The sequence below is a fragment of the Artemia franciscana genome, chromosome 11 (assembly GCF_032884065.1).
Source record: "Artemia franciscana chromosome 11, ASM3288406v1, whole genome shotgun sequence".
Lineage (NCBI taxonomy): Eukaryota > Metazoa > Arthropoda > Branchiopoda > Anostraca > Artemiidae > Artemia > Artemia franciscana.
The window spans coordinates 14,016,612-14,028,759 of NC_088873.1; the positions used below are offsets into that span (position 1 = coordinate 14,016,612).

The 12,148-nt window shown below is 36.1% G+C and overlaps 1 protein-coding gene across 1 annotated transcript in view; it reads left to right on the forward strand.

The window, feature by feature from the left end:
• Positions 1-12,148, forward strand: part of LOC136032852 (glycogen debranching enzyme-like) — a gene marked incomplete in the record, with an annotated part of 126,189 nt that overhangs the window by 5,090 nt on the left and 108,951 nt on the right. Inside the window, 1 exon segment of the mRNA XM_065713263.1 lies at positions 8,933-9,155. Coding sequence (XP_065569335.1) covers positions 8,933-9,155 — 223 coding nt within the window.

Genomic DNA, 12,148 nt, shown 5'->3' on the forward strand with positions numbered 1-12,148 from the left:
ACCCGTGCTACAGCTTCCAATGTCCAGTAGCTCAGAAGCTAATTTCTAAACAATGATCGGTGATTCTATACGGGTTGTTTCATGGAACTTAAATGGTGGAGTGGTTGATAAAATGCCACTGTTAGAAGGATTGTTATGTTATAACGATGTACTCTGTGTGCAGGAACACTTCCTCTCGAATCAAGCCGTTAGTCTGCTTGAGCTAAACGATGGCGTCAAAGTATTTGCTACTCCTGCAAAGTCATCGGGCAGGGGAAGGCCGTCCGGTGGAATCGCCATTCTTGTTAGCAGCAGGTTAAATCCCATTCTGTATAAATCTTCAGACTTTTTTGTTGCTGTTAAGGTGCACAAAACTGTTATCCACTCTGTGTACATGCCAACAGACTACAGAGACAGTAAATCAGAAAAAAAATTTAGTGAAGCCTGCAGTAAGCTATCGAGTTCGGTGGGCAGCTGTTCTAGCCAGGGCCTTGAATGTATAGTCGCTGGTGACGTGAACTGTGACTTGACTGATGAGTCTAACGCTCGAGCACAGATCCTCCTATCTTCCTGTGACGGTCTTCGTCTTGCTAACAATGATCTGTGTTTTACTTATATCCATAACTCAGGCTCGACTTCATCACTCGACTTCATGTTAAGTTCCATCCAATCTCCAGCTTGCGGCAATTCGCACGTAGATCTGAGCGTAAGCGCGTCTGATCACTTTCCAATTATAAACACTTTTCGAGTAATTCCTGCCTCTCCTAACCCCCCAACTAATGAAAAGAAGTGGAAAATCAAAACTAATTGGAGTAAAATTGACCTGGCTACTTATCATTACGTATTGGATGAGATTCTCACAAAGATTAAAGTGCCGTTCCAATTACTACAGCAGAGTGTATGTATTCAAGATGAAGAGAAACAGCTGCTACTAAACATCTACTGTAGTGAAATATCTCACGCACTGTTATCTGCCGAGGCCGCTGCGGTCCCCATTCGTAAAGTCCGAGTGGGAACGGAAATTCCAAAGTGGTCCGAAAACCCTGCTCTAAGTGAAGCATGTGGTCGTGCAAAATTTTGGCTTAGGCTCTGGAACGAGTGTGGTCGTCCGAAATCAGGTGTTGTAAATGAAGTTCGGCTGTTCAGCAAACGCAGATTTGCTAAGATTTTGTCTAAGCATAAATGTGAAGTGATCGATCAACATAGTCAATTGATAAGTAATGATCCAAATGCTGTGTGGAGATTTCTTAAACGTAATGGTGATCAGAATAGTGTCGAACCTGTGATCTCTGAGCAAGATTGGGTGTCCCACTTTACTTCTGAGTTCTCTCCACCCGAACAAGATCTTGAAGATAAATATGAAGTCGAACTTGATAAGTTCATGGAATTGCCTAGTTCTGGTGTTGGCTACATAGTAACTGTTCCTAATCTGATTCGTGCAATTTCAAAATTAAAAAAGAAACAATCGAAAGGTGTCGACAAGTTGTGTGGGTTGCATCTTGTACATGGTACTGCTGGTCTCCTGAGTCATTTAGAGCTTCTATTCCAAATTATCTTTAATTCTGGTCTCGTTCCCGACGTTTTTGGTACTGGAGTAATTACACCTATTTTGAAAAAAGGGAAAAATCCGTCTGAATGCGTATCTTACCGCCCTATAACTGTTTCGCCGGTTTTATGTAAGCTTATGGAATTGCTAGTTATAGATCATATTGCTTTTCAATGTTCTACCCCCGATAATCAGTTCGGATTTAAAAAAGGTGTTGGTCGCGAGCACGTCCATTATATTCTTGCTAATATATTAATAGAAGCTGATGAACTGAATGAATCCCTTATTCTAGCGAGTCACGATGTTAGACGTGCTTTTGATTCTGGGATACATCCCCAGTTATTAGTGTCTGCTCATAAACGTGGTGTGGACCGATCGGTTATTTTGCCTTTTCGGGATATGTATAAGAAGCTTCGAGTCCAAGTTAAAGTCCCGTCTCCTAACGGGCCGATTGTATTACCAAATGCTATTCCGGTTAGAAAGGGCATTAGGCAGGGTGCAATTTCGTCACCCCGGTTGTATAATAATAGTGTTCTCGAGGCCCAAAAGTTAGTGCAAATGAGCTGCATTTTCCGAGGTTTGGATGTAACATTACTTAATTACGCAGATGATATTTTTAATTTAAGTAGATGTTTGTCTCGTATTGAAGAAAATTTTCAGATTCTAGATGATGCTTATAGAGAGATAGGCCTATCTTTTAATGCAAGTAAAAGCGAGATTGTTGCTTTCAATAGGAGAAATGCAGATTGTATAGATCTTGCTGTCAAATTTGGTGCTCAAGAGGTTCCACTGTCTGACTCCATAATGTACTTAGGAATGCCTATAGGTCATAACATGGCATCTACACGTGCTCGCCAAATAAGTAATTTCGCAGAAAAGGCACGTAAGGCTTACGGGGCGCTATCTTCAACTAAAGCGAAATATAATCGACAAATTCGAGCTAGGCTATATAATGCACTGGTGATCCCACATTTTCTGGCTTTATCACCGTTTTGGCATATATTTAGTGTTAGCGATAAAAGAAACCTTCGATCACTTTTTTACAAATATGCAAAATTTCTTTTAAATACCCCACCGTGGGTTAAAAATTCCAAGATGTCTGCAAGGTTCGGTATCACAGATCCGATTGCTGCTGTGACGAAACGTCGTTCTGAATTTTTGGGGTCGCTTGGGCCTAGTAGTCTGGCAATTGCAATTCGTCCTTAGTGAGTTTTTGTAATAATGTTTTTATTTATTGGCGGTGTATCGTAACGTTTGTTTTTGTTTTTGCAGTTAAGTGTTTTTTTGTTTTTTTTTTCTTCTTCTTTATACTCCATTCGTGCCATTTGTGGTTTTGTATCGAGTGGGTGAATAAAATTATCTATCTATCTATATGTTTTGGTACTTACAAAAGGCATTAGATGTAGCAATTTCCTTTAAAATGAATCCTTAAGCATTTCTCTATGATGTTCAAGTACCTTCTAGCAGCAGATTAAAAAAAGAACACTCAGTGCTTCCCATGCAAAAAAGTGATTTTTCTTGATATTCAAGCCAAGGGACACTAAATTTCCTGTATACGCTTTTCAGCCAAGGAGATTCCAATCGTGTAGTTTTTTGATTGATTTTAGACCATTCTTAGGGGGGGGGGGGGTTGGGCTATTTTTGGGGGTTACTATTGTCCCAGGGGCCTTCACTAGGTTGCAGCTTCTGCTGTAACACTAATAAAAATAAAACCATGGAAAACAAATCTACTGCTCAGTATTGTATTGTATCAGATTAACGACGCTTCTTGACTACTAAGGTCCCTGCGTCAGCCCTGCAGTGCATTGCTGCAGCTTGATTTGATCTCTGGATCCTGTATTACCAAGCTAAGGTCAAACCCACTGCACCACAACAGGACTCTACTGCTCAGATGAGCCAAAAGAAAAGTGTTTGAGATTCATGCCTTAGTTCAATCCTTATTTATAAGCTTTGAAAGTTGTGTTAACCTACATCTCAGAAATAAAGGGAAAACCATAAGTATTGCTTAAAATATTACTAGAACAATAATAATTACATTTTCTAGAACTAGAGAGAATGGCAAAGAGATTGAAAGCTTAAAAATAAGGGAAATAATTTTTTTCCTAATTATAACAAATATAGACCTTTGGTATTTATAGTATCCTGAGCCATAGAAATAAGAAAAGGGCAGCAATAGTAGTTTAATAACACCTTCCTGGGGTTTATTTTAAGTCCTGGAAGTTTCATTCACCTAAACCAACTTCATTTCCAGATAGTAAGAAACCCCTTAACTAGAACCTTACTAAAAAAGGTCTTGATATGCCTTCATGTCCTCTTATAATAATAGGAATTACATTTCCAAAATGTTGATGAAATAAACTTTTTTATGGAAATTTAGGCTTTTATATACTAGTCATTTAGTCTATGCAATTATCTAAGCCCTAGATATAACCTTATTATCATTGATAATTTATGAGCTTACTGCCCTGAGCCAGGATGAATCTAATGCAAAAAAAAAAATGTTGGACTAAAAGTGGGTCCATTTTTTTCCCAAATAAAGGCTTAGAACTTTCCTATGGTTGTAGTCATGGAACACAACAAGGATTAGAATCCTTAACTTGTTCCATAATGTGATTTAAGGTAAAACCACATAAGGTATTTCCCAATTGAGCCCCGTTTTGAGGCAACCCTTGGTCTAACACAGAGCTGGACATGGGTTGTACAGATTATTGTTTTGAATACTGAGGTGCTAGTCTTCCAGAACACATGTTTAATCATGTTGTTCTGTCACATTCTTTTGAAGAACCCATGTCCAACAATTGGAAACCATAAAATGAAAAAAGCTTCAAGGTTTACTGGGTTGAACATGGGGAATCTGAAAATGATATTTGTTGAACTTGCTTGAAACCTAGCACCTGAAAACAAAACTTCAGCTGTTAAAGATAAATTTAGACAGGGCGAGTAGAATCTTAATACAGATAAAAACAAATTGAAAAGCCATGTTGATAGAAACTATTTGCAGTATCTTTCTGTCTCTCGTATAGTCTACCACCCATCATGGTACATTATATGTACACAAATATTATATGTTTTCAAAATTTTTCTTTGCATCAGCTTTGCTTAAATGAAAGCTATAAAATTCTCTTTTGGGGCATAAATGATATAAGCTCAGACTGTAGTAATCTGTATTTATTAATTATCCAAAACTTACTTATTCATGAATCCTAGTTCTAGGCTGCAATTTTAACTGCATAAAAAAAGCAATATAACCTAGTTAGCACTTGAGACAAAATTTATTGAAAAGAAAGTAAATAAATTTGGTTGCAAATATGGACTATTGGTTTGAAGATTGTGATGCCCAATATGTGCTCATATTTGTTAGATTTGTTTTAAGACAACAGATCTGGATTTTTTATGGCACTTGGTATCTATCAAGTGACATATAGTGATTGCAAATTCTGTCAGTCTGTTTGGGTTTTGTTACTTTAGGTAGTTCCAGGTAGGCTAGGAAGGTGAAATTTGGCAGGCGTATCAGGAACCAGACCAGATTAAGTTAAAAATTGTCGTTTCCCTGATTTGACCATCTGGGGGGGGGGACAGTTAAATCAGAAAAATGAGAAAAAATGAGATATTTTTAACTAATGAACGGGTGATTGGATCTTAATGAAATTGGATGTTTGGAAGGATATCATGTCTCAGAGCTCTTATTTTAAATTTCGACTGGATCCAGTGACATTGGGGGGAGTTGGGGAGAACCTAAAATCTTGGAAAATGCTTAGAGTGGAGGTATTGGGATGAAACTTGGTGGTAAAAATAAGCACAAGTCCTTCATATTTAGAAGAACTTCGTAACTCAGATCTCTTGTTTTAAATCCCGACTGGATCCACTGTCATTGGGGGGGGGGAATCTTGGAAAACACTTAAAGCAGAGAGATCAGGATGAAACTTGGTGGGAAGAATAAGCACAAGTCCAAGATACGTGACTGACATAACCGGACCAGATCCGCTCTCTTTGGTGGAATTGAGGGGGGGGGGAGTATTTTGGAAGAATTAGAAAAAAATGAGGTATTTGTAACTTACAAATGGGTGATCAGATCTTAATGAAATTTAATATTTAGAAGGATCTTGTGCTTTAGAACTCTCGTTTTAAATCCCAACCACATCCGGTGACATTGGGAGGAGTCAGAGGGGGAAACTGGAATTCTTGGAAAACGTGAAAATTGAGGTATCTTATTAATGGGTGATCAGATCTTAATGAAACTTGATATATAGAAGAACCTTATGTCTCAGATTCTTCATTTTAAATTCGAATCGGATCCGGGGACATAGAGGGTTGGAAGGGGGAACCAGAAATCTTTGAAACTGGAAATCTTGGGAAAAGCTTAGAGTGGAGAGATTGGGATGAAACTTGATGGGAGGAATAAGCACAAGTCATGGATACAAGATTGACGTAATTGGAACGAATTCGTTTTCTTTGGGGGAGCTGGGGGTTGTTAATTTGGAAAAATTAGAAAAAATGAGGTATTTTTAACTTAATAGCGGGTGACTGAATCTTAATGAAATTTGATATTTAGAAGGAACTCTTGTCTCAGAGCTCTTATTTCTAATCCCGACCAGATCTGGTGACATTGGGGGGAGTTGGAGGGGGAAACCGAAAATCTTAGGAAATGCTTATAAATGTCATAGATATACGTGATTGACATAACCGGACTGGATCTGCTCTCTTTTGGGGGAGTTAGGGGGGTGGGTTCAGTGCTTTGGTGAGTTTGGTGCTTCTGAATGTGCTAGGACGATGAAAATTGGTAGGCGTGTCAGGGAGGTGCACAAATTCACTTGATAAAGTCGTTTTCCCTGATTCGACCATCTGAGGGGCTGAAGGGAGGGGAAAAATTGAGGTATTTTTAACTTACGAGTGGGTGATCGGATCTTAATGAATTCTGATATTTAGAAGGACCTCATGACTCAGAGCTCTTATTTTAAATCACGACTGGCATTAAGCCTCTGATTTTCCTTTTCAAACAATCTATTGATTCTTAGAATTTTGCTAGAGCTCATACCATATGAGCTCTTAGCTCTTGTTGTAGATGACTTAGATATTTATGTATTCAGTCACAACAAAAAGAACATTAAAAGATTATTTTGACAGAGTGATGCACTGAGATATATGTATATTCAAGGACGTTTATAGTATTAGGATTAGAATGATTCCAGCCTTATAAAAGCCCAATGTTGGTTTATTTATTATTTTCGTAATAAATACATAATGTTGCTCATAAATGTAAATATTTAAAGAACATAGAGTAACTAATGCATCCAGAATCAACCAGTGTTTCTGTTCACCTCTTGATGATGTTGCCATGTACTTCTGTAATGTGAGAAACCAAAGAATAAGTTTGTGTCCACAGTTCCATAAATAATTCTGAATATATTTATCAAATCATCCCAACCCCTCAAAACTGTGAACTAGCAAGGTGTAAACTAAGCATATGTTGACTCTATGGTAATTGCTTCAAATGCAGGATTAAACTTGTCTCATGCCTCTTAATGAATTCAACTTGCAACCTGTCAGAATGGTTTAAAAGATACCAAATACAAAGGCAATATGGTACTTAACTGATTAATGCTTTTTAAAATGTTTTAATGATTTTGAATCTGAAGTAGCAAAATATAATTTTCAGAATGTGGAGACAAGAATATGCATGTTTTGGTAACTTAGCAGGTGAATGTTTAAATAACAGCTGGAAGGTCATTTGTAAATAAAAAAAACAGTTTGGTACCTAAGCTGCTCCATTGCTCCTCTGCTTTCAACATCAATAGTGATAGCATTGCTAAGTGTTGTAACTCTTTGCATTATTCCAGTCGCGTAATTGCAGATCCATATGAATCTGACCTTCTTAGGATGAAGCGCGTTTTCTTCAAATTTGCTAAGTTTCTGTTGCGAGTTCCTCCGTGGACCCGCAACTCCTATTTGATGAAAAAATATAGCTTGTCTGACCCATGTGCTGAGTTAAGTTAGCTGAGCTGAATGTACACATGTACAATAAGCAAACCGGCCATGAATGGCAAAATGTTGTTTTGACGTGGAATTATTTTTTTTTTTATTTTAGAATGTAATTACGATATGTTGTTTCTTTCTTCTTTTTTTTCCTTTTTTTCAATGTACTCCATCACTTCATTATTTTGTATGATGGGTTATAAATAAATACATACATACAATAAAGGTTGAGGCCCAATTTTATGCTTCTCAAAATTTAAGCAAACATAGACTACCACAAATAAAAGTAAGGCTGCCACTCCTTAGCCCTTTTAAAGGCCAGCGTATCATTTTTGCTTTACTGAAAATGATTTTTCTTTTGAGCATTTTTTTTTTTTATTTGTCATGGCATCAGTAAGAAAATAATATCCCAAAGCGGATCAAAGTCAACAGATAAGAGCTATTGCAAATATTAGTGGAACCACCCCTCTCAGACTCTATTTAAAAGCTTAAACAAAATATACTTGTATTCTACTGGAAATAATATCCATTTACAGCTGGGTGGTTTTCAAAATATTGGTCAAAACACTCACAACAAAAATAAAGAATATCATAATGGTAATCCCAAACAACAGGAAAGAATTAATGAGTGAAGATGATAGTTTCAGATATAACTATTTTAACTTCCTGAAACTTATCATCTGGGTTACACCAAATTAAAAGTGAATCTCAAAATCAACTTAAAAGAACTAAAGCAAACTCCAGTAGACAGCAATTTCATTAGCCAAAATGATGGGTAAGGGGGCAGTTGATTTTACTTATAGGCTGGTCATTTTCACTGACTGCTTTTGGGGATATTGCTATTAAATCACTTCATTTTTTTACTGACTGAAACTAATCTTTCATCTATTTTATGCCATTTCCTTCTGTCAGCCTTTTTACCTAATAAAAAAGAAGATCGAGTAAAAAAGCGGTGCTTTGCGCCAGTATTTACCAACTGAATTTTTTACTAATTGACTGAAAACATGGCCGAGCCCCCCTCCTCCCTCCATGCATGGCGCCTCTGCTTGTAGATAAAGTTAAGTATTATTCTGCTTTAGTTAGTTTTTCAAAATTTTTAACTTTCCAAATTATGAAATTATTTCGTAAAAAAAGAAATGTATAAACATGTAGGTTTGAATGATAAACTTTGAAAAGAAAAAGGATTTCAGTAGACAAAATTGAGTCATTGTTCAAATTTTTGTTAGTAGCAAAAAAGCTTGGAGTTTTCCAGTGTATGTAATAAGTCTAAAATAACCATTGATAAATAAAACTTCTTTTTTGGAATAATATTGAAATTCAAGAGAATTTCATCTATTTCATTTCTAGGAAAATCCCTGGTTTTATTTATTCCAATTTATCTTCTAATAAATAATATAAACACTTGTTAATTAGTTAACGGTATTTTTTTTTTAGGTCAAATACTCCAATTTCGTCTGGGACCATCTCTCTTTGGAAAGAACATAAAATTGTTTTGTAATTTACCTGTAAAAGATGCTGAATTTCTAAGAGATGGCTATAGGCTACTTCAATGGATGTCTGATTGTACAAACACAAGTGATGACACTGCACTTTTCATTGATTTGGAAACGAATCTGTCTGGATCTTTCCATTTTTATTTTACTTATGGGAGCGAGAAGTGAGTACTGTGTCTTTTATTTATGCAATTTCAAGGATTAGAAACAGGGTTATCACCATGGTCAGTTCCCAAAGTCCTACAATTGCCCAAATTTGCATGCTACTCGGAAATTTTCGGTGCTGCAGTCAATAAATTGACTATAATAGTGCTGAAATGGGACTGTTATGATACAGGTGGTAACCAACGTGCTACAGTGCTACACGTAATTAAATAGTGCTAAAATAGCACTTTTGTGCTACAAGTGGCAACTCTTATTAGAAATAGCCTAAGAGATATTCCCAAGCTGTTGTCTGCATGCCTAGTCATAGCAGTTGTAATAGTTGTAGTAGTAGTAGTCATAGTTTGTTAATTTAGAGACGAATTTGTCTGGATCTTTCCATTTTTGTTTTACTTATGGGAATAAGAAGTGAGTACTGTATTTTTTATATATTGTAATTTCAGTGGTTAGAAATACCCTAAGATAAATCAAAGTTGTTGTGTACAAGTCTAGTCGTAGTAATTGTAATTGTTGTTGTACTGGTTGTATTAGTCGTAGGGACAGTAGTAACAGTCATAGTAGTAGTAGTAGTTATAGATGTAGTAGCCATAGTAGTAGCGATTCTACTAGTAATAATAGTTGTAGTAGTATCTGTAGTAGCAGTAGTCATAGTAATAATAGTCTTGGTAGCAGTAGTAGTAGCAGAATTATGCAAATAGTGTATTTTGATTAGTTCAATGTGTTCTAGAGATAAGATAAGATGATATTTATTTTCAAAAGGCTATCACAAGTTCTATAGAGCCAAATTCGCTTTATATGTCAGTAAAAGTTAAGTAAAAAAATATTTCAAATCAGTACATTAAGTCAAACACTTAAAATTAAAAAGAAATTAAAAAGGCAAAATCATCAATGATAAAGGGTGAATCAGTAAACTTGACAATTAAATTACAAAAACATTACAGTAAATCAAAAATAAAAATGGCAATAGAGGAAAAAGGGATTTTGGCAAGGACATAATCACGAATTATTATTATGGTATTCTGAACCTGCCTGGTCATTACCTCAAGATATTCCCAGGATATTAGTGATTCACCCTTTTGGCCACCTGCATACACATAGTTTGTTTTGACTTAGTGCAACATCCTGTCAACAATCCCTGAACAATACGTTTAGCCCTTTTCAGAACCCGTGATCAAACGTGCCCCCTTTCCAAATAACAAAACCTTTTATGTGTAACCAATGGACAACTTGCAGCTCTTGCCTCAAGGACTGTGGAGAAACAACGGAAGATATTTTAGAAGATTAGGAGTTCACTGTAAAATGGAATTGGGACGAACAAAGTGGTAGACTACTGTCACTTCTTTAATATATAGCGATCGTTGATCAGCCGAGGGAGTCAGTGTAAAGGAGTTGGTGCCGAGAGCACTGTAGGAAAGGGCGGGGTAAATAATGCATGCTGGTAGTGACTAATTGATACAGTGGTAAGGCTGGAAACTTGAGAGTGACATTTTGGGTACCAAATAGTATGTTGGACAAATGAATGCATATAAGAAAATCTTCTTTTTTAGGACTAAGCATTTAAATTCCTTTCAACCCTTCGCCCACTCAACCCATGCTCGACTATCCAATAGAGTGCTGTAAAATCATGAACCAGTGAGTGAAGGCGAGCGTATTTATATTGTATTTGAAAATCAAACAGTTTCTTGGTAACAACTGTAAGTAAGGAGTGACACAGCTCAATAGTAACTGAAACTCTAAAAAACGAAATTTTGTTATTAATGGATGTATGAAAAGAGTCGGCTTATTATGATAATTTATTTTTATCAATTTTTCCACAAAACAAGCTTTAAAAGAAAAGTAAGGAGCTCCGTTAAGCCAAAAATGAACAGAAATGAAGTAAAAAAATCTTCCAAGTGTAAAACTACCACCAATCACAATCAATAAATAAATGAAACTTAAAACGAACAGAAATTACAATAAATAGCCAAGTCAAATTCGAAACAAGCAAAAATTAACATGAGTATGGCTGATAACCCCCATGCCTTCTCAAGATCAGAACATAATCAGAGAAGCAAAAACATTTTAAACGTATTTTGTTTTCAGTAAAGCGCAAATTATGTTCTGGTCTTGAGAAGGCATGGGGGTTGTCAGTCCTAATAGTATTGAATAGCGGTAGTACTACTAGGAGCAGTGGTACTAACTTATTGTCTTTTGGTCTGTTCAACATCCCTGTCATCAAGTCCTGTAAGTTTCAACATAATACAATTAGCCATTGCTTTCACATAGCTGATATGTCTTTTTGATAACCTGTATCATACAGATTATCAAAAGGATATATCAGCAAAATTTCAAGAAATATGTGAACATACAGGCTGTATATTCATCTCAGTACTCTTAGCTCTACAAGTAGTTGCAATAGAATTAGTAGTAAATGCAGCAGTAGCAGTAGTGTACACATGTTGCCTTTTGGTGAGATGATCTTCCCCTTTAAGCATTCTCTGAAAGTTCCAACTTAATATCCAAATTAGTTCTTGAGATACGCTATTTTGACAATGTGCATGCACATAACGTCTTTTGATTTAGTTCAAATTTCCCCTTAATACTGTAAATGGAGTAGCTCAGGTAGTTGTAGTAGCATTGGTAGCATTCAAATATCACCTTTTTGATCGCCTCCCTTATTATTTCCTAAATTTTCCAAATTAATATACTCAGTTATTCCTGTATTGCGCCCTTTTGATAATCCGTGTATACATAATGTGTCTTGATTTAGTTCAACATTCTCTAAAAGTCTCACCTGAATACCCTTCGTCTTCTTGGAAAGTAAAGTTCAAACATGCATATATTTTTCAATAACATATACTAGGTGTAAACAATGAATGATTTGCGTCACTTACATCCCTTGTCCTGAGAACTGTGGGGAGGTTTACATCCTCAAAGACATAATTACTGGACCATTAAATAAGGCTGAATAAAAAAGCTATCTTAAAATTTTGATAATGTTTTGATATGTTTCGGG